Source organism: Neurospora hispaniola, assembly GCF_033458365.1.
Source record: "Neurospora hispaniola strain FGSC 10403 chromosome Unknown B0T23scaffold_1, whole genome shotgun sequence".
Lineage (NCBI taxonomy): Eukaryota > Fungi > Ascomycota > Sordariomycetes > Sordariales > Sordariaceae > Neurospora > Neurospora hispaniola.
In genome coordinates this window covers 3,221,138-3,246,637 of record NW_026944406.1, presented here as the reverse complement: position 1 = coordinate 3,246,637, position 25,500 = coordinate 3,221,138, and the positions used below count along the sequence as shown (strand labels likewise).

Here is a 25,500-nt window from a genome sequence, read left to right as displayed (position 1 = left end):
ATACTACCCGACGTTGATACACCGGTAGACGCCAGGGTATCACGAAAATGTCAAGTGCATTGTGTCTCGTATGGAAGGGGGGCGAGAAATGCTTATTTATCTACAACTCAACCGCCGTGCTATACATTCATGTGCGGACCTCACGATGAAAGTCATAACACGTTAGGCTCAGCATCGCCTTCGGTACCATAACTTTACTTCGTGGTCCGAGTCCAGCTGGATAGTGGCGCAGTTCCCCTTCCTCTCTTTGTCTTCGTTGGGAAGCTGTTTACTCGTCAAGACTGGTAGCATGTGGATGTGGCTGTGCAGTGCATCATGGTGGCTTGGGGGATGAAGACAACCTCAAGGCAGTGTGGTGTACTGCGTACAGAACCACTGGATCGTTGAGGCGAGTTTCGTGGCTGGTGAGAATCTGGGGGCGGCACCCGAACGGGAATAGCGTCGTTGATTTGTTGGCGCCCACTACCCTTAGGCGTGTCCGGGGTCTACCATAGCCCACAAGTACTTTTAAGCGCCGACCAAGCGCGTGCCCGGCGTCAGTCTCTTACTCGCCCACCTCTTCCCAGCTCCAAGCCTTCACAGCCATACATCTATCTGCGGATGTTGTTCCTGCATACCAGCTTTGGCCAGTCGACTGGAGAACCGTAACAGTGTTTCTCACTTCTGCCGTCGGCAACCATGTGCAATCCCGGATACTATGGCGCCCGAAATAGACCTGCCATCTTTTTAGACCAATAAGAGGACGGCGGACCTGGATTTCGCCCAGGACAAGTGCCTCTCCCCAGATCGCTTGTTCCTCTTCGCGGCTCCATTCGTCGGCCGCCTTGTGCAAGGGACATGAACACCGTCGAAGCCCTGCCTGCAATGGAACGTCTCTCATGATGCCATAGCGAGAGGTCCAATAAACCCCAGTTGGCGATTAGGCCTCATCAATTATCGGGTACAAGGTGCTCACTACTCACGTCTTCAGACAGTTTTAGCGCGTCTCTGCGGGTGAACGGCATGGGTACGACTTCAGAGTTATTGGCCGCGGCCAGGATGGCGAGGAGATTGCTGGCATCGTTAAGCGCAGCACACCGGGACTTTACTGCTTTTGACTTTGAGGTATACATCATGATGGCATGGCTCGTGAGTTCAGGAAGTCTGGTTACCTTGGAAAGGACCCCGAGTGTGACACATGGCGTTCAAGCCTCATCCAAGACTTTCCTCTCCCGGCTTCTCTCTTTTCTTTCTCAGGTACTATCTCCATCCTTCTCCAATATCATCATTTCCACATCTCTCTTTCTTGTGTGTTTCCTGTGTGTTTCCTATCCTATCACATTCGATATCCGTTTCATAATCAGTATTTCCCGACCTCAAGCCCACCCCCCTTGGGTCGCTTCTTACATCACGATATAATCCATGCATTCGCGTCTTCTGTTTCCGGTTCGATAATCATCGCATACGATACGGGCTCCGTTCTCCCCGGCCCAACGCCTGTTCCTAGTTTCGACTTCTCCTTGGTCGACTTACTCAACGCAGAGATGCTGGTCATCTCCTCTTCTAATCTTTAATCTCATCTAAGTTCGGTAGGTTGGCCTTTGGTACATCTTGTTATGCGATTTGCATTCCAACCGCCCGGAGGTCTGTTGGTTCGGTTTCCCACGTCATTAAAATACCGAATCCGGCACCATGGATCTCGCCACTGGGCCGGCATAACAGGTCAATAGCAACCTGAAATGAGCTAAGAGGGAGGTATCCAAGAGAAGAGGGAACCTGGACTGGGGCAAGGACACTTTCTCAACCTTCAACCAAAACCCGCGATCTGTTGCTGAAATGGGGGAGCGAGCGTTGTCTTCCATGATCAGTTTCCGAATCTCATCACTAATCTCATTTCCAGATGTTGCCCAGTACTATGGCCGTCAAGTCATTCTTGTGCTTGGGCTTACTATGGACGACCCTCTCGACAGTCGCCCAAGCAGCCGAACCTCAAATACCAACATCGATAGTAGAAACCGTGCCGACGTGCGCAAGGCCATGCTTCCGTTCATGGATATCGGCAAACCTCGATCTCACCTGCGGGGGCACAACACCGTCTTTACGATGCATGTGCAAGCAAATAGGTGGCGGGGGATATACACTAGGAGAGGGAGCAGTAGCATGCATGATCGGCGAGAAGGAGTTGGGAAACTGCAAGGACACTACGGCTGGTGGTAAGTGATTTGATACCACGTTTCCGGTATGAGGTATGTATGAGGCTGACTGTTATCAGTTCAAGCAACAACAAAGGCGTACAACATTTGCGACGATGTTGACGACTCGGCGTCGCGGACTCACGATGTCATTGTAGCAACACTGATCCTCCCAACGGGGACAGGACATCTTGCTGCCCCGACGTTAACAAAAGGCACTGGCAGTGCCGCGCTTTCAACCGTGACGAAATCTGCGGCTCCTGCCTCCACCACTGCTACAGCTTCGCCAAGCACGACAACGACGACATCAAGTTCAAGCCTTACCTCCACGACTAGTACTGAGTCCAGCTCGGCTAGTACTGAGTCCAGCTCGGCTCAAACCTCAACCTTGAGCACACGTCCGAGCTCCGTTCCAAGCGTGGAGCCCACTGCTTCCAGCACAACAACGCCAGTCACATCAGGCACACCAGGCACATCTGCTCCGGCTGGGGCGCCCGCTGAAAAGGAATCACCGCAACTCACCAGCGCCCAGGTTGCCGGGATCACGATAGGCTGTGTGGCGGTTGTGGCTCTGGGTGCAGGGCTTGTACTCTTGGCCAAATGTGTGCGCCGCAAGAGGATGGGCTCTGGAGATCCGGAGAAGGGATTCAGCAGAATGAGGGACTCGTTCAAGAGTTTTGGTCGCAGAAGCATCACCGGTCCTGATTTGCTGGGCATCAGCTACCCGATCCAGAGGATTCCTTCGCAACAGGGTACACCTACGTTTAGGCCCACGAAAGCACCAAGGGCTGACGGTGTTGGTTTAGCGACCCTTCCCGGATCCGCTTCGGCGTCAAACTCTCCCAGGCCTACAGTCACTAGAGCTACCGCGGGCGCCGCCCCTATTCTGCCCATGCCTGCCTTGCCGCCAGCCATGGTAATCACTCCAGCTTCCCGGACCCAGGATCCACTTGGCAAGAAGGAAACGCCAAAGCCGAACCTGACTTTGGCTATTCCAAAGAACCCACCAATGTCCGCTGTTGTCCCAGCTGCTGTCCCCAGGGCTGCTCCCGCTCCAGCTCCCAACGCTGCTCCTTTGACCGGAAGAGACAGTGTTATTACTGAGTTCGCAGAGGATGGCGAGGGAGATTATAGGTCGGGTACTGCCATTTGGCGTCCGCCGCCAAGTGATCCACAATCGGCAACCACCTACTACTTTGCTGATAAGAAGGGCAACTGGGTCCTTAGGCACTCAACTGTAGGTGCGGGTACGAAGACCCAAGCGCCGCCATACCCAACTTCTTCTGTCGAGTTACCAGGCCCACAGGACAAGACGAAGGCCGAAAGGGCGTACATGCCCTACACTCCCGGCATGGTCGTGCCTGCCCTTAGAGTCTCCTCCCGGGAACGGGAGCAGGGTGCCTTTGTGGAATCACCGGTTGCAATGAGAGATGATGCTCACCCTAGGGACAACGTGGCTTCCAGTATCTACTCTGATTACAACGCTCCTCTGACCGTTGTACCTGGCCCGGAGAACCCCATGCCCGCTGTCCCTTCGGCAGTGTTCTCTGAAAACAATACCGGGAGGAACTTGACGGGCACCAAAATCAAGCGCAAGTCAGTCAAGAGAACAAGCCGGCAACGTCGGATGTCCCAGGACTCTGCCACGGAGATCGAGTCAGGAGATGAAGAAGAAGACAGCCAAGATCTTTCGCCCGTGGCGGAATCGCCTTGCTCGCCGAGCCCTCTTTCTCGCGGAAAGTCGCCGGTGTCATACCCCAAGATTCACAAGCAGGGAGAGAATGTGAACGAGGGCCTGCAACAACTTCGCGATGCTCAAGAGGCTCTACGTGGTGCTGGTGGCTCGACCGGTCCCGAACCTCCCAGGCGCAACTCCAAGCGTATGTCAACGCAGCGAGGACAAGGGCAAGCCCAAGGACAGGGACGCTTCCCCATCAGGATCGTGACTCCCGAGGAGCGAGACAACGAGGGAATGCGCATTGGTGCGGTTCCTCATGGGACGCCTCAGCTGACCGTTGGGATGTCGAGGCCCATGAATGCCCCTGTTGTTAACCCAAACAGGAACAAGAATCCTGGACAGATGAGAACCGGGTCACCTGAGGGGCGCTTCCCGATTGCTGTGCCGGTTGAGCACCAGCAACGCCAGCAACGCCAGCAGTCCCAAAGGAGACAGAGTTCTATAGCCACTGGCCCCAATTGCTATTGGAATCAGCAAAAACAGTCGCAAGGACAGGGAGAAGGGTCTGCCTACTACTACCGTGCCCCATCGCCACGCCAGTGGGAGCAACAGCAACGCCAGTTGCAACAAGCCCAGCGAACGCAACAGCAGCAGCAGCAGCAACAACAACATCAACAATTTTCCTACTACCGACCTTCTCAAGGGCATTATGATGCTCAAATGCAGCAGCAGCAGCGTCAATACAGACCTCAACAGCCACCCATGCCTCAACAATCATGGCCGATCTTTGCCCAGCCAGCTCAACCAGAGCATCAGTCTCAACACCAACACACAAGAACCAACAGCTCCTCTCTGCTCACCAAGCGTCTCGGCGCCGAAAAGGCCGCGGCACTCGCCCTCAACCCCAACCCCAACAGCAGCTCGAACAAGAGCATCGGCAGACCTGCAAAGGGATGGGCTAGAGATGGCCAACAACAGCAGCAACAACAACAGCAGACTGGACCCCAGCAGGCTCGCCAACAGCAGCAACAACACGGGCAAGAAGGCCAAGCGCTGAAAGGGGGCAAAAACAACTCTCAAGGCCTTTACGGTGACGACGCAAACACGAATGAGTGGTACGTGGACTTGCCGCCGCCGCCGATTACGCCCGGTTGGGTGCCGGAGTTGACGCCGACGAGGAGGGGAGATGATTTATTTTTGAATGTACAGTGATTTGCGATGAACGTACACAAAAAGGGGGGGTTTTAATAATTTAATTCAGTTTGTTTTCAGCTTGTCGGGGGAGGGAGCGGAACTGGTTTATCTTTCTCTTCTTCTTCTATGCGATCATTAACCAACAGTTCATGATGTTTATGTAAATGTATTTTAGGAGATAAAATGGGGATGGCAGTCTGGATTCAGTTTGGCAAGGTTGCACTGGGCGGTGTTTAAAGGCTCTGGTTCGGGGTTGAGGGTTGAAGGTTGATACCATGAGAATGAATAGGTGATGAGGGTTGTTTGGTTTTGGATATGATGATAGAATGAAATGGGTGTGATCATGCATCGCTCTTGAGTTATTCGTTTGGCGTACAGAACAATTGAGGTAGTACGTGAGTTGTGTGTCCTATCGCGGTCACGACGAGGGGTATCACGGGCTGGTTCACGTGCCACGCTTTCCTCGGTGATCTTATCACCGGTAGGTATGTTTCGATGGAATGTAAGGGGCTAAGATAAGAACCGGTGCGGTCACCAGTGGTTAGTGTACAATTATGTACACCTAGCTGCATTTAGTTTCATTGCCGACACGCAGCGTGGGGGACGACAGTCGATCCGATTGAGCGGACGCAGTCAGCTGCGAACATGTGCATTGAAACGTTGGATGTGAACGGTGCTCGTTGGTTCTGACTAAGTACAAAATGATTACTGAGCCCACTTCCGTGGGAGCACAAGAAACAATTAAAACAAATGAGGCACTCACTCGGGCAGTCTACTAAGCCCGTTGAGCCGGTTCCCCTGCGCAACTGAGGCATCGACGACATCGCATGTTGTTTGTTGCTTACCTTCTTGTGATGATGAGATGAGAGATGGGTGATTACATAATCCAGGCACGATCCGGCAAGTCAAGGTTGACACTGCTTGCATGTCCCTGGAGGTGGATTAGAAATCCAGATTCGGAGATCCACGACAATGGGAACCTTATTTGCACCCGCCTCGGCGACCGAAAGCGCTGAGTAAATTGCGGAAATCAGCGGAGAGACTCCACCGACAACCGCCTGGAACGATTCGATTCGGGTTCACTCTGTGGAGTCTGGAAAACAAGAGGCCCCAGTTTTGTTAACGGCCATCGAGCCGAGACCTTTTCTTCATTTTTTCATTTTTCTTTTCTTTCCTGTAAATTTCACGCACTGCGCGGGCCTTGCCGACTCCCCGACTCACGGTGCAGACTTAACACACATAGTACATGGTCGATCTGGTCTAGCCATCAGAAGGCCCCGAAAAGGGAAACTCTGACAGGTAGGTCATCACTATCGTATTGTCTTTGATATGCTATTGCTGTTGTGCGGCTTCCTTTTTGGAAACTTCGCTCGCTTGTTGTGGGCTGCGGCTCTGAACGGGAACCGCCGTCCCCAAGTATACCCCGGTCAAAAAATTCAAAATTTTCAAGTTCGTCTTGTTATTACAAGAAGCGAAGGCTTCGCACTCTCTCAAACACTCTTGACCTTGGATCCTTTGCGCCAGTGGCTGTCCTGGTCCCTCACCTCAACGGATAGTATCAATCAATACCGGAGTCAGTTGGTTGTTTGATAACTGCACCGTATATTTCTACACGACATTGGCACAGTATTGATATTCCGTCATCGACGCCATCTGCAGATTGATACACTTTTTACTCCATACCGCAAACCACTGGCGCCCCGACGTCTGCGGACCCTACCCGGACTTCTCTATATCTCCAACCTGCCGGGATCTTTGACTTCAACATTTTGTTGCCAAACGGGGAAGGGCGCCAGACTACCAACCCAACCCTCAACACTTGTTGCGTCCTCGTTCCCCAAGATACACTCTCACGTTTGACGGTCCGATTCACCCTCAAGTCCCGGGTACGCCTGCTGGTATGTACAATGCAATTTTCTTTTTTCTGTTAGCCAGTCACAGTTATCTGTCCAGCGATTTCAATCCCCGCCCTGCCAATCAATCATTCTGGTTACACACTCAGCCAGGTGCAGCGACCAAGTGCTTCTCCAATTGACCAGTCGCCTCTCGAGAAGATTGCGTGCGTTAATGACGCCTTCGACTCCAACACCTCACCTGCTTGGGAAGGGCTCCCATGCTCAACACACTTGCACTGCTCGGAAATGCAACTCGGCGCTTGGCTAACGTGGGGGACGAAACCTCTCACCACTTCTTCCCCACTGGGGACGAAGAGAGAGGGGTGACTCCGATGCTATGTGTAGATTTGAAAGTGTTATACTATCCTGTGACCGTGGTCAACCAGGCCTTGAAAAAAGGTGTGCTGCCCGGTGTGCTGCATCACGACAGTGAAGACTGCCTCAGCACAAGTCATCAGCATCCACTGGGATTTGAAGCTCGTCACATCGCCTTGTCGAGTTGGGTGGCTCATCATCCTTAAACTCTGGTCAGAGTTGCTCATTGGGTGCGCAGTCTACCGTTGCCAGTTGCTGTCCGCTCGGTTGAATAAAAACGCACGGTCGGTTTGCCAACGCGGGCGGGAAGACAACTGCTCGTACTTGAAGCATTTCTGACAGTTGTCGAAGAAGCGGCAGCGGCTTAATCAAGAAAACGGATTTCAATCGAACGGACTCCATCCCTCCACGCACCAAAGAGCAGTCATCAGAGTAGCAATGGGTCTTCTGTACGTATATCGTCCCCGATATGGACACTCGCTGCACAAATCGCATCCCAGGGGGAAAACACCAGTCTCACCGTTCATGACGCCATATACTGATACTACAACAGAGCTTTGGGAACAGCTTTGGATTGGCCAGATGCCAAGCAGCAAGCACATCTCGTCCGTGCCTGGGGCATTAAGGTGAATCTTGACACCGTTAACTCCGGACCTTAATGCCTTTCTGTGGAATACACCACAGTCTATATTGGGATGAGGCACCGCAGACGTATGCTAACGTGATATCAGCAACTACTCGAAATATGGAACAAGGCTAAGGGAAAGGAGCGTGACGCTATGCTCTGGGGTGATGAGGTGCGTTTTTTTTTTTTTTTTTTTTTTTTTTTTTTTTTTTTTTTTTTTTTTTTTTTTTTTTTTTTTTGGTTAATATGTCTTGAGCTACTGCTTCCCAGGCTCCTAACACCCCGCTTAGATCGAGTACTTGGTCGTCAACTATTCCAAAGATGAGCCCAAGGTCCTGCTCTCCCTTCGCCAGGCCGATATTCTCAAAGCCTTGGCCGACAGCAAGACTCTCAAGGTAACAGGAGACTGCGCTCCTGGAACTGAGGCCAACGCAGATGCCGGGAACGTAACTCTTCCCGTTTTCCATCCGGAATTTGGAAGATTCATGCTCGAAGCCACCCCCGGAAAGCCATGGGGCATCGACTTCAAGGACCTGTTGACCGTTGAGGCCGACATGAAGTTGAGGAGGTGCATTGCCAAGGACCACATGCTTGCGAATGAGCATCCCATCACGCTCACTACTTTCCCTCGCATCGGCAGCCCAGGGGTATTTACTGAACCATCATATCCCGTCTCCGGCCCCAAGCTACGATCGCAATTTGTCCCGGACGAGATCGCCAACCCTCATATTCGCTTCCCTACCCTTGCGGCCAACATCCGTTCGCGCCGCGGCCGCAAGGTCCAGGTCAATGTTCCAGTGTTCAGAGACGAGAACACCCCTTGGCCATGGAAGGACCCAACCGTCAACTACGACCTACACAACTGGCCCGAGGACGATGATGTTCGTAATGGTGCCGCTCCCGACAACTTCATTCACATGGATGCCATGGCTTTCGGCATGGGCAGCTGTTGTCTGCAAATCACCTTCCAGGCCAAGAACATCACCGAAGGCAGGAAGATGTACGACCAGCTGAGCCCTCTAGGTCCTATCCTGCTTGCGCTCACTGCGGCAACACCAGTGTACAAGGGCTTCATTGCCGATACCGATGTCAGGTGGAACCAAATCAGCAGGGCTGTGGACGACCGCACACCTGAGGAGCTGGGAGAAAAGGTAGGAACACCACTTTTTCACGGTCGGATTCGATGCTGACCTTTCTACAGCCCCTTAAGAACGACAGATGGCGGATTCCCAAGTCGCGTTATGCTTCGAACTCAACTTACATCTCTACCGATTCCCGATTGCGACCTGAGTACATGGATCCTAACCTCGTCATCGACCCCGAGATCAAGCAGCAGTTGCTCGACGGTGGCATGGATGACCGTTTGGCTACGCACTTTGCCCATCTCTTCATCCGCGATCCTATCGTCATCTTTAACGAAGATCTCCAGGAGCTTGATCTGACCAAGACGGATCATTTTGAGAATATCCAGAGTACTAACTGGCAGCACATGCGCTTCAAGCCACCTCCGGCTGACAACAGCATCGGTTGGCGTGTGGAGTTCCGGCCCATGGAGATTCAAATCACCGACTTTGAAAACGCCGCCTTCTCCGTCTTCATCGTTCTTATTACCCGTGCCATCCTTAGCTTCGACCTCAACTTCTACATCCCTATCGTGAAGGTAGATGAGAACATGGAGACCGCGCATGCGCGCAATGCCAACCTCGAGAAGAAGTTTTGGTTCCGCAAGAATCCATTCCCCGTCCGCACAACCCGCAGGGGCGGCAGTGCCTCCAGATCGGCTTCTGGCACCAGCACACCCAATAGCGGATCAAGCAGACCTGCCACCCCGCCCCTGGGCCCTGTCGAGGACGAGTACAGACTCATGAGCGTCAATGAGGTCATCAACGGCACCGCGTACGCCAAGGCGACTTCCAAGGAGGTGACCGAGGATGCCGAGGAGGGCGAAGAGTTCCCCGGTCTCATCCCCTTGGTGGAAAGCTACCTCGACAGCGTCAACATGGACGTCGCTACCCGTTGCGGACTCGCTCGCTACCTCGATCTCATCCGCAAGCGCGCCAGCGGAGAGCTCTGGACGGCGGCCAAGTGGATCCGTGAGTTCATTGCGAAGCACCCCGGATACAAGAAGGACAGCGTGGTCTCGGAGGAAATCACCAAAGATCTCGTCGGCGCCGTTATCGAGATCGGCGAGAGGGAGAAGCGCGGGCTGGGCATCGATGACTTGATCGGGCAGGTGCCGGATCTGGAGAAGTTGTTCGGCGGGTTTCTCAAGGGTAAGAGCCCTTGCGGTGGTGGCCAGGCAGCTTTGGAGCAGAAGTTGAAGAATGACGACGCCAAGGCGAACGGTGTAAAGAGGAAGTTCAACGAGGAAGAGTAGGGCGGGTCACGTCACTTGATTGGCAAGGGCGAAAGTCCTGCTTGGATAAGGTTCATGGCGGAAGCCGTAGCATGTTAAAAGCCTAGGAAAGGAGCTGGATATGTGAAGGGAGAGTGGACGTTTGTGTTCTTTTGCATCATCGTTAGACTGCATTGCCTTGGTCACGCTAATCACGATTATTCGTATGGTATTTTCTTCTTGGCTCATCATCGCTGTAATGACGCTCTGCGTGTATTTTATCGATGACGAGAGTTCTACGCCTGTCAAATTCCGAGGTGATCAGCTCATTGAAGAATCAGCTCGCTGGCCTTTATTAGTAAAAGCTGAGCTAATATGTACCAACGAAAACAGCCCGATTAGCTCAGCTGGTTAGAGCGTCGTACTAATATCAGACTTCTGATATCAAGTCAATGCGAAGGTCAACAGTTCAATCCTGTTATTGGGCACTTCTCTTTTTACCTTTTTCACTTTCATCCTCTCCAATCTCACTCAATCCATTCTTTTTCTTCAAATTCTCCGTTTTATACTGTAGTTTACCATCAGGCTTCGTGACGTTTATCAACATGCATTGCTTTCACTTCGGCTGCGTCGGACGGCTTTTCGTCTTATCGATAAGATGGATGAACTCGCCCACAACAGCCGACTGCCACCAAATCTCTTAATCATCAGAATTTGGCTTTTTTGTCATGCTCTGCACAGAGCAGCCCAATCCAGTCGTCCTAACCGCTATCCTTGTTCAAAGTAGAAACATAGAGTAGCTAACATGTTTTGACAGGGAATATTTAGATGACAGGGACAACAGACTTGCAGGATAAGTTGGTATCGAGCCTCGTGGTTCTGAAACACGACTGGAGCTCCTTGTTGATATCATCCCGACATCAACCCAATCCTTGGTCGACTTCCCCGCGCCGCATAAACTTTACCCCTACAGCATCCAAACAACCGTCACACCAAACAACATGATTCGCTTCTAACTGCATATGGGTTGCGCCGTATCTCAGCTTCAATGGAACGCCATTTGTAGCTCCTCTTCGAAATGGAAGCGACCAGAGGAAAGATAGAGCGTGTTCAGTCATCTTCCACGACTCGGTCGAAGGAAGGGTCGACATGGCGGAGTGATGGTGAACCTGGAGCAACCACAAGAATCATGAATGGACGAGGCTGACATCATGTCAAAGAAAGCTCCTGCGATAAGCCAACCCTTTCGTTGGTACCATCAAACATCGCGACAGCTCACATTGAGCATAGCCGAACCGGCACTGCAGAAGCATAAAAGAGGTCCTATATAGGAGTCATCCCGGCAGCCGCAGCCTTTACCGTCCAACAAGACATCGCCAGCATGGGACGTCACTCAGCCAAGACGGTTCTCTTGTCACCCTGTGTGCTTGGCCTACCATCGTGCGAGACGCGATCCTGTCTATGCCTGCCTTACCGTGTATCTCGAAACCCAGTTCAAGGTTGATACTTCCTACGGACCCTTCCCACCCTTTTTTTCGTTTTTACCTCATCCTTGTTGCCCATCATGGCTGGAGACTGCTTTTTTTTTCATTTGAAGTCTCCTCCCAGCGAACCAACCAACGGTTTACGCGTGCCTTATGACCAGTGTCATACCGTGTCACTCTTCCTCCTCGAGGGCTTTGCATCACATCATCAGTATAGTAATAATCTTTCACTCATTTGTTGAGCCTCGGTAGCCTCTATATTCGTTTTCGTTTACCTAGCCTTCTTAATTTTCTATTCATCATTAAAAGGAAACAAGCAAGTACATTCTCCAAAATGGAAAGCATAATGGAGGGAACCGCCCCCTCCACCTCAGCCCAAGGAGTTATCCAAAACCAGCGCTCCTTCATCCAAGAACGTCGCGGTCGCCGCTCCCTAATTCAATGGCCCTTCCAATCGATTGCCACCGAAACCAGCAGCTTATTCTCCTTCACCCTCTTCGGTCGACCGCCGACGAGAGCCACGAAAGCGACTAGGACAACCAGAACGGGGACCCTCTCATCTACTGGAGGCGGCGGCGGACCAGAGCGCCCTCCTTTTGCCCGCCGAGCCACTTGGGACCCAAGGCGGATACGGGAAAAAGACGTGGAATCGGTCGACCAGGACCTCATTCCCGACTATGTCATTAATTACCTACGCGGCGAGACTCCGGAGATGGTGGCGAGGAGGAAGAAGAATGAGGGGAAGCTGGGCGAGAGGGCGGTGGACATAACGCATCAGCATCGACTACATGAATCGAGGGCTGGCATTCTTGATGGACTTTCGGAGACGAGCAGCGAAAGGTTGGGATTTTGGGGGCAGGACGGAGAAGGGGCGGGCGAGGATGAGGAGAGGAGGCATATACTACCCGGAACAGGGTCACGTTGGAAGAGGTGGAGTGGTGCAATGACTGGACAAGTTGGAAGCAGGAGGTGGAAGAGGTGGACCGCCGGGTGGAGGGCAGGCGTGGGATTAAACGCTTTGCTGGCAGGGATAATTCTGCTGGTCGGGGTCATTTGCTTGGTAATACTGGCGGCGTGGAAGGGGAAACATGTCTTCAAGGGGAAGGTCGTCATCTACAAAGGCTCATGTTCGACAACTTCTGCGATCGATTCGGGGGTACACGCTGTCGTCAACATTTTGGGAGTGGTTCTGTTGGCTGGGGCCAACTACACTTTTCAAGTACTGAGCAGTCCTACGAGGGAGGAGGTTACGGCGGCACACAAGAGGAAGAAATGGTTGGATATTGGGATACCGTCGTTTCGAAATCTGCGATATATCGCAAAGAGAAGGAGTCTCCTGGCTGTTGTCATTCTTCTAGCGGCCATCTTCACGCAAGTAATGTATGTGCTCTTCCGAACTCATTACGGCTTTAATGAAATGCTAACCATATCCTAGTTCTAATTCTATAATCTTTATATCCGGCCCCGCCCCAGCAAACCGAGTTACCAACGGCACTTCTCAATCAACCTGCCAACTTGACGTCTACGGCTTCCTCCTCGGAATCACCGTCCTCCTCAACCTCATCACCGTCCTCTCCCTCATCTCCGTTCTCATCTTCTTAAAGCGACCAACCTTCACCCCCCTTGCCACCCTAGGAGACACCATCGCCTCCTTTCTCATCGATCCCGACTCCATCACCCAAGGCGCTTGCCTCCTTTCCAAAGACGACGTCAAGCAAGGGAACTGGGCCTCCGAAGCGTGCCAACCCAAGCACTGGGTGCCCAAACGACACTACTGGCTTCACGCCCCCTCTCTGCCACGCTGGATCATCACGGGATTAGTATGGGTTATCTGCGCGGGAGCTACAGCAGCTGCCCTGGCGCTTTCCATCATGCATGATGGAAACGGCCTTTCGCCGTTTGGGAATAACCCTTTAATCTTCCCAGACCGGGACTCTTACTCACCGGCGCCAAACCAACCGCTCATCTCCCTCAACCAACCAACAATCCTCCCAGCCTGGGCAGCCACCATTCTCTCCTCTCTTCCACACCTCCTCCTCTCAGCACTCTATCTCGCCATCAACCCGCTTCTAACGACTTATTTCCTCTCTCACGAATCCTCCTTATTCTATTCTAGCCACCACGGCCGTCATGGTCCCAATGCGCAACCGCAACCGCAACCGCTCCGCGTATCCTCTTCCGCCCTCGACATCGACCCCGACAGCTCACAAACGACTTCTCTCTACCTCACCCTTCCCCGACCCGTCTCTTGGTTTTTATTGGTCCTCTTTTCCGCCATGGGTTTTGTCGCGAGTCAGAGTCTCGGGAGTTTACACACAGAATCATCATCCTCAGTGGCCACAGCAGCAGAGACAGAAGTAGGAAAAGAGGAGGAAGTAACAGCCCTCTTCACAAGCGGCGGAGCCTTAACTACCCTCCTCGCCCTCCTGGTTTTGCTTTTGGTATTTACTTTGCTGCTGGGGCTCAGGACTTCTTCTTCTTCTCCCCCAAAGTCTTTTATCTCATCCTCCTCCTCACCAGTTACTACTATTCCTAGTGGCAAACTCACGCCTGCATCGGGAGCAGCATCCGAGGGAGGAGGCAATGAGAACACAAGGGCAGTTATCGGAAACCCAATGGCTTTACCGGGAGGGAGTTGTAGTGCTGTTATTAGCGCTCGTTGTCACTTACTACCCCCTAGCAGTAGTAACGAGAAGGGGAGGGGGAAGCGTAGGAGCGTGGGGTTTAGTGATCTCGTCGGTGCTGCTGCTGTTGATACTACAGAGATTTGGAAAAGGCCGCTGGTGTGGGGGGTGGTTGACGAAGGAAAAGGAGGAGGAGCAGGCCAAAATAATGCCCCTGAAGAAGCAGCGGCGGGGGTGATCGGACATTGTGGGTTTACTGTGGCCGGGAGGGCGGGGACGGTTACGGAGGGGAGGGTTTATGCTTGATATCATGATTTGATCAATTCTTCTTGGAGTTTTTTTCTTGGTTGCTTGTTGTTATTGGTGTGGTCTTTTGCGTTTACGTTCACAGTATTTCTCAACACAACATGTTTCTTTTGTTTGGTCAGATACCCACAACCCCCCGAGACTGGACAACGGGGACTTGTTTAGCGGCCTACTAGCCAAATCGGAACGAGAGATCATCTTGTTAATGATATGACTATGGCCAAGTAATTCCAACTCACGATTTCATGAAGGCATCACCAGTTAGTTACCCGGAAACAGGCTATAAAAAAGTTGACATGACATGATACGCAAGTCTTTATGAAATTTGGGTAACATTACCGTCAGTTTTGGTATCAGCACCGTATGGTACCCATCTTCTTTCCATCGCCTTATTTATCCCAACTCAGTACAGTTCTACTGACTTTTTTTTTCATACTTTCCAGTACCTGCAATACCACCCATCATTAGCACCGCTCCGTCTATGAACAAAATCGGGCGCACTATGGAAGCCTGCATGCATGCATGACAGTACCGTGAGTTCAAAGGACCCTGAGACAATATGGAGAGAGGTCAGTCAATATCCTGCAAGAGGAAGCATGCCTGGATAGAAACCAGTTAATGACCCCCGTTTTGGACGGAGTACATGGCAAGGGCCACGAGAAGAATGGCGTTGTCAAGTTGACATGACATTGTTCGTAGCTCAAAAGTGCTTCTAGATGCATAGGGGCAGACACGGATGTAACTGGGCTAACGATAACACGCGGCAGCCACCGCCGAAGGAGCAACCAAATCACTGATCGATCGTGCCTCGTGGATGCCAGGATTGGGATATATTTGAAAAAGACCCTCCATAAAGACAAGAGTCAGATGAGGTAACGGGCCGTCAATCAAAGTCCACATTCCCCTCCTTCGGCCGGTAGTTCGACTTCATATCATGCCATGTTCGTGGAGGCGGTATATTCCAGACCCAGCTGACGAAGTGATGTGGAGGTTGAGGTTGAGACGTGGCGCCTCGCCCCCAGAAAACGATGGACCCCTCTGCTCCCCCCATCTTGACAACGCCATTGGAGCGATGGTTCGTATTAGGAATGCGAGATCAGATCCTGTGTTCAGGGTCCTTGCAGATCTTCCAATCCGTGTCCGGTGGCCAGGTACTCTAAGCTCCGTGCTCTTTCATATAGAGAAATCTGAGATTCAAGGAAATATTACCGCGGGGACGATCTCAACCTAGCGCACAGAAAACATGGTACTCTAGGTTCCCATGGTGATACAAGTTCCTCACTGGATCTAGCACAACTCTGCGTTGTTGAGCGAAGCACAAGGCTAACAAACCTTACTGAGCCGCCATCTGTCTTGGAACATAGAAGACACTCTTACCGCTTTTGTTGGGAAATTGGAGGAACATTGGCTGTGTTATGTATGTGGAGCGCAAAGCTTTGTGAGGGGCTCTCTTGAGTCAGAGGCTCGGAATGATGGATAAATTGTCTCGAGCCGATGTTGGGTATGAAGCAAACCGAAGCAATGAAATCTACGTCCGGAACACACTGCGTCCCCGGTGATCATGAAACCAGATGCCATAGCCTGATCTATAGTTGTCAATCTATGTGTGAAAGCCGTCGGGGAAGTAGTTGGCCTCGCTGGAACTTCTTGCCCTCTCAAAGCACACCATGGAGCGGCTCATCTGGTATGAGTTGATGAGTGGCTTAGCAGGTCCGGATACACTTTCCCGCAAATCCCAGGTGCGATCGGAGCGTAGATCAGACGTGACCAATATTGCTTTCGGTCGACGCATGCACATGGCAAGCGTTAGGAGAAGACCGAACAACATTGGCGAGAATATAGGAAAGCCACGGAAGAAGAGAGTGAGACGTCGGATCGAGCCGAGCACATGGCCCCCCTGGCGATCAAGAGCCGCCCTTTCTGCCGTCTTTGCCAATCGCAGAGACCATGATGGGAAGATTGCAGATGACCACGATGAATATTACATTTCCATTGAGGGATACAAGGTTGATGGCTCGAATGGATCAGCAAGCAGGGTCCTGTCATGGCTGTCTGGTGAGACATGACAGAGCTTCTGCCATGTTTCTTGTTGACACTGGTTGGTTGGGGCCGAATATTTGAGTCAGTCGATCTGGATCGGATCCTGAACCGATCGCTCTCTTTGTTGATTCGGTCCTAGATCGAGTAGCTAAGTGCACACACAGCTCGACACGGGACCTTTCATCAACAACGCTTTTGCATAAGACTTTGAATGATTCTAGTCCAATGGGACAATGGGATGTTTCAAGCGAAAGAATATGGTAAGTTGGATTATTCCGAGTGTATGACAGACATAAACAAATGTCAGGCACGTTGTCAACGAAAGCGAAGCGGTGTAGCATAGCGCTCGCATCTATCGCCGGTCAAAAGAACCCCCCAAGGTTTGTCAGTCTCAGTTTGTACGCGGTGTACGCCTTGATTGAATAGCAAGAAACCCAATCATAAAGATGAACAGTGTACCTTAACCCGAATCCACGACCGAGTATGGGAAGAACCTTCCCTTTACCTCCAGTCTGAAGCGACTGCCCCTGATTCGTGAATGTCTCGGCCAAAGACTGAAAGTTGTGTCTTGGAGTGCCAGTTGACGGGGGCTCAGGTAGTTTCGGCCGGTCGATTGGAGAAGACATAGCTAGACACCCACGGCAGTCTACCTTCTTCGGCATGAATCTAGAAGGATTTGAGGAGACGAATGAGGGTTGCCGGCCGCAGCAGGTTGCAGCACGGCTGCAGCGGTTGAAACTAGTCCGGGGACGGGCTCGCCAGCCGCCGTGTGTAAAGTGTCATCCATCACCCATGGTCGTTCGCGGAGAGGAAGAGAGGAAGAGAGAAGGGATTAGGAAAAAGGGGATTGCATTTACCGCGGCGGCCCTGCACGCCATCGTGTGTGGTCTATCGTCGGCCGCCCTGCCCAACACTGACCTGACCTACCCTAATACGTCATAGCAGACTTTGTGATCCGTGGTTGCTTCATACGCGGAGAAAGTTCCAGAGTCGATCCTACCCTCCACTTCACATTAGAGTATCATGATGTATATTGCCACGAGCAAAAATGGAAGGTGCGTCGCCCCTGTCATGATACAATTGAATTCTCGTCATTCCTGACACTGCTCGGGTTTTTGTTTTGTCCCTGCAATCTCTTCAAGGTGGTCGAGTGTTGACAACGAGTACAACCGTCTCAACTCCACAAGCGACAACCATTTACACCACAAAACACGGCATTTATCTGCTTATACTGTCATCCCTATTGCCATGCCTGAACATAAAGCCATTGTGGTATCAATGCTAGCACTGCTGGATGGTTGCTGGTCATAAGCGGGAGTGATGAGGGTGATAATGCACCTACCCGTCTGCCCAGACTCGAAAGGAGGGGTCCGCTCTTTACAGTGCTCTCTTGCCAGTCAGATTCCTTTCTTTGCTTTGCTTGAAACCTGGACCCCTCCCCAACGGGTACTTGGTTCTTTTTCTTTTTTCTTTTCTTTTTTTTTTTTTTTTTTTTTTTTTTTTTTTTTTTTTTTTTTTTTTTTTTCCTTCTTCTCTTCCAGGCCATGACCATTTGGCTGGGCAGATCTTCCACCCAGGTGTCTCTTCGTGAATGATTACGTGTTAACCCACTTCCAGGCGTGTTTCCATTCACAAGTCACCACCTATCACCACTCAGAGCTAATGTTTACCGGTGCCGGCGCCGGCTCCCGATCCTTCGGTGTCACTGCCCTCTCACGTCAGACAATGGGGTCGAGATCCCGAGTGGACGCATACAAACCGGACAAGTTTACTGGCTCTCGTCAACCCTCGATGCCGGGCCGGTGCAAGTCACAGTGGGCTGCGAGCAGGCATGCAAGCTGAGGTGTGTTTGTCGCCTTACCATATGCCAGGTGCCCTCCTCCCGTCCCGTCTGTCCCGCTTATCCCACCTGTCACGCCTATGGGCAGCCGAAGACGAACAGGTGGCCAAAGACATCCAGTCCATTTATCACTCCCGCACATCCCGCCATCCCTCGATCGGCAACTGGCTGCGGTGGTGTGTTGCGAATGGAGTACCTGCATCCATCCCATTGTTTGTTCTCGGCAGGTGGGGGTATTTCATTGGAAGACTCAGGAGGTCAGGTTACAGCGAGTCCAAGAGCCTCACTCGGCTCCACTAGCCCATCGTCCATCTACTTGCCCACTTGCCTTATCAGGCTTGTGCTCTTGTTACAATGTGCAACGCTTTTTCTAACCTTACCCTTTCTTCTTCGGCTCAATAAGCGAAGCAGATTCTTCACAAGGTTGATGATGATTGTCAGCGTTAAATCCTCGTTCCGTAAAAGATCCAAAAGGGATATTGGGGGTGGCAACTATCTCGTGGACTACTTTGTATCCATCGTAGACTGGTTGTGGGTAAGATTGGGGGATAGAACATCGAGGACGATCGGCTACTATACTGACAATTCTCGTGGACGACGGCACTGGGAACATTGATGTTCTGCCCTGCTCAGCAGGCATTTTCGAGTCTCAAGTACAGCGGATGTCCACAAATTGTCGCTGGACCCCCTCCCTTCCTCTTCAATATCGCGGATAAGGGTCCGGAAGCTTGCCTAGGGGCTCCAAGGATGTGTTGTCAAGCGATACTCACATTTTCTCATCGCATCTCTTCCTCGCCATGCAGCTAGGCGACATACAGCACAGTATCCTCCTTCATTCTTCATCCTGCGCAGGCCAGCCACAGCTCGGTGGGAAACCAGCCGTTGTGCGAGTCTGGGGAAAGTTACATTGTCAAGGATGGGTTGCACTCTGGTACATCGCACGTCGATACTTGGTGTGTACATCAAACACTGTGCTGTGTTCCACGGTGCGTGCTCTTGTTTCTCAATCCTTCTCGTGTTTTAGGCGTTACAAAGGAGGCCAAGGTACCAAGACAGCGCAAATAGCTGAGGAGAGTACAACGGGATGGATCGTGGATCTCGAAGAGGACGGAGGCCGGCATTAAGAAAGGTAAAATTGGTATGTAGCACAAGCTGAAGGCAATTTATTTGTTGGCCAAAACACATGTCACACTACGCAGTTCCTTACTTGATTCCTTTAGCAATGTACACTCGTGAATTTCTAGGTACCTTTGACGTTAACTGCTTCCAGTGACCCGTTCATCTCACACTTTCTGGAAACTGGATGTTGACGTTGGAATGGTAGAGCACGATGGAGAGTCGAGATATTCTACGAGACAGGTGACCTCGAATGTTTTCTACTAACCAATCTTTGGCGACCATACGCTTGATATAGGAAGTACCTACCAATGAACCCATCACAAACCAAAATTACACAGTTAGTAGAACACAGTACACGCGGCAGCCAACCTTAATGCTGTGTGCCCGTTGATCACAACGCACGCAGTGGTGTACGGTACGCACAGCACGTAAGCCGACCTCAACAACGCATGTCTACCTGACCTGCCTTGATCCAGAACTGGGCTGATCCAACGGGCCAAGAAAAAGAAGGGTTTAGGTTGCTGACTTGGGCTTTATGGTGGATGAGTCAATACCAGGTTTTATTAGACTGAAAGTAGGTAGGTAACAAAACGCAGAACTCGCAATTATACACATGAATGTATACAACAGAACGGAGGGTAGGTATTGATCTTGTTCACAACCTGTCCATATTACAATGGTTCTCGAATATTCCTACTTCCTCTAGCTGTAATCTACAGTTGATACATATAGGCAAGGTGGAATACCTAAGCCACATAGTGGGAAAGCACGACAGGCTCTTCACCACCCCTTGCTCGCCCACTTCTCACGTTTCCACGAACGTTGTGAACGATGTGTTGTCACCTTGACATGGCCCCCCGGCTTCTATGTTTTCTTCTTCTTGTTGTTGTTCTTCTTCTTCTGATCACTAACGTGGGTCTCCCGAACGGTCGCCTCTGATCTCATCTGCCCGTTTTCATACGTCGTAATTATACGTAACTTAGTATAAGGACGAAGAACGACAGATTAACAACATGAGAACATATCCCTAGGTACCTTATGTGACCAAAATGAAGTTGAATATTGAAAGCGCAATAGAATGTCGAGCAAGTTGACGGTTACATACTTATGTAATGTACCTGCCAGATCCAAATTATGGTTAAACTATCGCGTGAAGTAAAGGCAAGGTGACAATCTGCCGAGTCAGTCGATTGAATACCTACTCAACAGTCAACATTCAACTTCCACCGTAAGTGTAATTGATACGCGCCACCAGAAGGCCCGCCACCCCTCCTCTGTTCCCGGGGACAGCTAACGAGCCGATTTACTTGCCTTCTCTACGCGGGCCGTAGAAACGTATTTTACATCCTTGTCTTCACTTGTTACTATGTAGATAGATGGATACGCACGAAAAGGTCGAGATAAAAAAATGAGGCTATATATTTGTTGTGTAAGTACCTTTGTTACTGTTGACTGTACCCTTTGTTTGAACACTGGGGGTTTGTTATGTCACTCGCCCACCCCCTTCACTCGGTCTTCCCAATGTAGTATAACAACGAACTTGAACACTGATTTTCTTTTCTTTTCTTTTTTTTTCGAAAAAGAAAAAACAAAAACACTCAAATCTTTACATTCCATCGGTCCCCGTGCTGGTTTCCCTTGGCCCCACCTAGTCTTCGGCTCCATGTCCTGGGCTTAATACATACGTAGTAGGCTGACTTAATCGAAAGGATCGGAAACATAGTTAATCGATCCCATTCGATTAGGTACCTACGTCACTTCATCACTTCATCACTTCATCTCCCCTCGTAGCTCCAAGTTTTGTGACCCCCTTGTTACTTCGAGAATTCCACGCTTCATAGACACGTGGAGACGTTTACACACTACCTACCGCACGTCGACAAAGAGATCTCATAGATAGCAAGCAAGCAAGCAACGTGCGTTTTAGAACATCATATTTTCACCTAGCGGTATCAAGTCTCGTAGCCTTGTATAAAAGGTTTTTCATCGGTCGACTTGCGAGTGTTTGGTATCAGTTGAAGAGGAAAATGGACAATGTGGGACACTGGAATGTGAAAGACGAAAAAAAGGTTAATACTAACAGGTAGGCTAGCTCAAACCATCACTCAAAAGCTTTTCATCTTCTTCTTTTCCTTCTTAGGATTAATTTATGTTATTCTATTTATCCTACTGTCTGCTGTTTATGAACAGACATGTATTTTAGGTTAGGTACCTAAAGGTAGCTGGTAGCTAGCACACTCGGATGTGACACCTCCCTCCTCCATAACCCTCCAGCCATATCCATTGAACCCAGCCGCAATATATAATCCAAGAATATATCGAAACCTATGTTGTCTTTTGTCATGCTCTGTTATTCCACGCCCAGCTAAGCTTTACATACGCCTTACAAGCCTTGCAAGCCTCGTCTTGAGCGTGACCCGTCTCGCCCGTATCGTGTTTGCTGTAGACAAAGCGTCCTTGTTTCGTTTGTCAAGGCGCCCGACAAATCTTCCACATGTAAGTCTTTCTGACTCTTTTTTTTTTTTTTTTTTCTTTTCTTTTCTTTTTTTTTTTTTTTTTTTTTGAAAAAAAGACGCTTTACTTCCTCGTATTCTGCCCTGGATATGCCACATCATCTGATCGCTGATCGCGCTTCGGCATTGTTATACCTGTTACGGGTCGTGATCCTGTGCTTAACTGGTGGCTGCTGCGTTGAAACCTGAACAAGTACTAGGTGAGCAAATAAAGACCCAATCGACACCACGACACCTACAGGCAGAAAAAACGATACTGTGACCGTACGCGTACTGGCAAAGACGCACTCTGATCAGAATTCGAGGAAAACGTATTCGATATACGAAGAAATTCAGCTAGATCGTTGTTGACCGCTTTTTCTCATGGGGTCAAGTAAGGAAATCGTGTGAAAGAAAATGATAGGCAATGGAACGCCATACTAGACACCATGAACTCTCGGGTTTACTCTACCAGAATAGCGGGACAAATTAAAGCTGTAGATGTGGGTATGTAGATAATGTAACGAGAAAATAAGCCGCCTCAGCCTCGTTGGCTTTCTAGCAGCTCCTCTCATTCATCCTGAATTCGCGTAAAACAAAATCGGTCCTATATACCGGTTCTGGAAAACAGCGGTTGAAAGGGGTATAAAGTATGTACATGTTTTTTCAAGATGTGAAATAAACAAGGGCTTTTGCGTTGATTCATGAACAAACCCACAGATCCCCTCATATGCCCGGACCTTTGCCTTCTTTGTGCTGCGCCTAGAACCGCAACCAGACCAAGCCCAGAACCCCAAAACCAGACCCCCGGGTATAAAAGACAACATAGAACCAAGGTAAAGAAGGCTTGCTAAAACAGATTGGAATATAATCGCGACTCGGATGCGTCTGTACTGTCTGCGCGCTGCGAAAAAAAAGGGGGCAACTCGAAAAAAAAAAAAAAAAAAAGCTTTGATATGGTCAGCATACATGATGCCGCTGGCTGCAATCGAAATTGTCAGGCCCGAGGTGGAATGCCCGCGATAATCGTCTTTCGCTGTCGAATAGTAAATCTAGTTTCGATCGTCGGTGGGTTTAGGTCGAATAGATCGTTGCTCCAATTGTCGTTTGCGCTCAAGTTTGGCATAGTGCAAACCGCAGGCATTGCAAAGAGTTCTCGCGCCGTCTGGACCGCGCCTCCATTCGGGAGTATCAATCCTATTGCAGCTATGGCACCGTCCAGGAGGAGCCGCACGCTGTATCACAGAAATGTGTCAGCTTCAGGCTCGTTTCCATCTCTTTGCACCAGGCTCCAAAGTTGGGACAAAACAACTTACGCCGCGCCTTTTCTTCACTTCGTTAAAAGACGAATGCTTTCCTATGCCGTCACCATACATGGAGACATCGTCGTCCTCGGCTCCGGACTTGCGTCCACCATTTTCTCGAGACCGTTCCGAATTGATCTGGGCAATGAGGTGTCGGAGGTTCTTCAAGTTCTCGACCGCGACAACTGCGCTGTCAATGACGACAGAGATTTCACTTTCGGTTGGTAGCCTTGATGGAAGCGGCTGTCCTTGCTGTTCCCGGGCCGCGGCACCATAGCCTTCAGCAAAATGATAAACGGTGCGCCCAGCGTGCGCTATCTGCTTATTCTTCATTATTAGACGTGGAAAAATGAGCGAGGCAACTACAGTTCCACACTTACCATGTACATCATCTCCCCATAAGACGACCAGTCCGGCAGAGACCTTTCTGAGGCAGCCTTGTATTCGCTACTTCTAGCATGACCATGCCCATATTCTTGCTCCTCTGGGTACATAGGCGGTCGGTGCTGCGAGTCGTATGGTGAGGGCAGTCCGGGTCCACTATGCCTGGGGGAAACAGGGTAAGCCGACAGCGGTAGTTGGCCAGGAGGTAGACGTCCCGTTTGCGCATAATGGGGCCCCGCTGGATGTCCTGGAGGATGGTGAGGATATCCGGCACTCAATGGGGATGCCTCGGCATGCCTTTGGTCAACCTCCATCTGTTCAAGCTTCACTGGCGGCGAGGGGTGCTGATGATGTGTTGGAAATGTATTCAGCGGGGGAGGCGGAGGCGGCCTGCTAGACAATTGAGGTCTTGCGGGGTCAGAGAAAGCGGGCAAAGGATCAGGGCGGGGGAAGCCCGAGCTTGGATGCAATGCCCTCGGCGAAGGATGCTTGTCTACATCGTAACTTCGGGGCGGACCAGATGGTGCAAACGGCGAAGGGAGGCTCTGGGTAGGCGGCAGTGAGGTTGGAGCATGTGGAGGGTAGGAGGTCGGCTTGGTACCCGAGATGACTTCTGAAATGGAAGGAAGCGACTGTCGATGAGGGTTCTCCGACTCGTCGGACGTCCGCCGGGAATCGACTGGCGAAATCATGCCGGGAATGCTTGCGGAGGACGAGGGGTGGTAGCCGTTGTGGGAAAATGAGTGCGAGTGGTATTGGGAGCTCGGGTTAATCAAGGTTGCCGTCGCCATGGCTGTGCCTCCTCTGGTGCTTCTGTTGTTGTATGGTCGTGCTGGATCAAAGTGTTCACGAGTGGTGGTGGCAGTTGGGATCCCGCTACAAGAAGACAAAATGTTAACCCAGTTGCTCGACGATGCAGGAGAAAAACTCGACCCGGATTGACCTGAGAGGCGCACCTTTGCCTGGCAGCAGAATCGCCCGCTTCCATAGCGGGTCTTGAAAGGATAAATGGCGTCGTAACCCAAGCAGAGCACCCCTAGCTCAAACTAGCATCTGACTCGAAGAGGCCAGGATAGACGGGATGAAGAGACGCAACAGCTCGATGGGCGGGCGTAAAGGGCGGGACGGACCGGAGAGAGGGTCCGTTGGTGTCGCTTGCGGGTACACACTCTATAAGGGCACAGTACCTAGCAGACAGGAGTATCTATCTACTGGCATCCGGTGCGGCGTCGGTGCAAGTTGGTCGTGCAGTGGAGTGTGATGGTGAAGAGTTGAGAAAAGACAAAAAGCTGCTGACAAGACGTAGAGGTGGTGGTGGCTGCCAACCCAGACAGAGAGAGGTGCACAGGCCCGGAGTCGCAATGGTGGTGGTGGTGGTGGTGGATATCCAGTCTGGGCCACACTTCAGGTTATGGGAGATCTGAGATCTGAGTGGGATCGAGATGGAGTTGGGTGACGAGTGGATAAGAGAGGCCACGCCTTCGGTCCGGTCAGGTAACAAGTCTCTTTGTTCTGCTTCCGTCTCTTGTAGGCATTTGCGGGAGGCGATGCAAAGTCGGAAAACCCACCCGGGCTGACGGGATGTCTGTCGAGATTGCAGATGGGATGGGACAAGATGAGGGAAGGGGGGGGGATTCGGGTTTTTGTCAGTTGTATATTTCCGGACCGAAAGTGACAGCCTGAGTCGTCAGATG

General features: G+C 51.1%; 6 protein-coding genes and 1 non-coding gene across 7 annotated transcripts; 5 read left to right on the top strand and 2 right to left on the bottom strand.

Moving 5' to 3' along the window:
- Positions 1-168: 168 nt before the first annotated feature.
- Positions 169-1,115, bottom strand: B0T23DRAFT_392125 (uncharacterized protein; the record flags this gene model as incomplete). The annotated part of the gene is made up of 4 exons (XM_062837989.1): positions 169-264; positions 369-485; positions 557-859; positions 963-1,115. The coding sequence occupies 4 exons, from the start codon at positions 1,113-1,115 to the stop codon at positions 169-171; spliced, it is 669 nt and encodes a 222-aa protein (XP_062697158.1).
- Positions 1,116-2,143: 1,028 nt separating this feature from the next.
- On the top strand, positions 2,144-5,061 carry B0T23DRAFT_401101 (uncharacterized protein; the record flags this gene model as incomplete). Its single annotated transcript, XM_062838553.1, has 2 exons — positions 2,144-2,192; positions 2,252-5,061. 2 exons carry the CDS (start codon positions 2,144-2,146, stop codon positions 5,059-5,061), a joined length of 2,859 nt encoding a protein of 952 aa, XP_062697157.1.
- Positions 5,062-7,298: 2,237 nt separating this feature from the next.
- B0T23DRAFT_19046 (glutamate-cysteine ligase-domain-containing protein) lies at positions 7,299-10,338 on the top strand. Its single transcript, XM_062833211.1, has 6 exons — positions 7,299-7,537; positions 7,608-7,702; positions 7,807-7,879; positions 7,985-8,050; positions 8,169-9,029; positions 9,080-10,338. The coding sequence occupies exons 2-6, from the start codon at positions 7,692-7,694 to the stop codon at positions 10,253-10,255; spliced, it is 2,187 nt and encodes a 728-aa protein (XP_062697156.1). The 5' UTR covers positions 7,299-7,537; positions 7,608-7,691; the 3' UTR covers positions 10,256-10,338.
- Positions 10,339-10,605: 267 nt separating this feature from the next.
- B0T23DRAFT_t53 lies at positions 10,606-10,701 on the top strand. The gene has a single exon. It is a non-coding gene; the product is annotated as a tRNA-Ile (tRNA).
- Positions 10,702-12,031: 1,330 nt separating this feature from the next.
- Positions 12,032-14,627, top strand: B0T23DRAFT_424980 (uncharacterized protein; the record flags this gene model as incomplete). The annotated part of the gene is made up of 2 exons (XM_062839879.1): positions 12,032-13,077; positions 13,133-14,627. The coding sequence occupies 2 exons, from the start codon at positions 12,032-12,034 to the stop codon at positions 14,625-14,627; spliced, it is 2,541 nt and encodes an 846-aa protein (XP_062697155.1).
- Positions 14,628-16,294: 1,667 nt separating this feature from the next.
- B0T23DRAFT_434674 (uncharacterized protein) lies at positions 16,295-17,093 on the top strand (the record flags this gene model as incomplete). Its single annotated transcript, XM_062840507.1, has 3 exons — positions 16,295-16,682; positions 16,889-16,927; positions 16,975-17,093. The coding sequence occupies 3 exons, from the start codon at positions 16,295-16,297 to the stop codon at positions 17,091-17,093; spliced, it is 546 nt and encodes a 181-aa protein (XP_062697154.1).
- Positions 17,094-23,170: 6,077 nt separating this feature from the next.
- On the bottom strand, positions 23,171-24,794 carry B0T23DRAFT_305621 (uncharacterized protein; the record flags this gene model as incomplete). The annotated part of the gene is made up of 4 exons (XM_062834321.1): positions 23,171-23,353; positions 23,435-23,749; positions 23,803-24,682; positions 24,763-24,794. 4 exons carry the CDS (start codon positions 24,792-24,794, stop codon positions 23,171-23,173), a joined length of 1,410 nt encoding a protein of 469 aa, XP_062697153.1.
- Between the last annotated feature and the right edge of the window lie 706 nt (positions 24,795-25,500).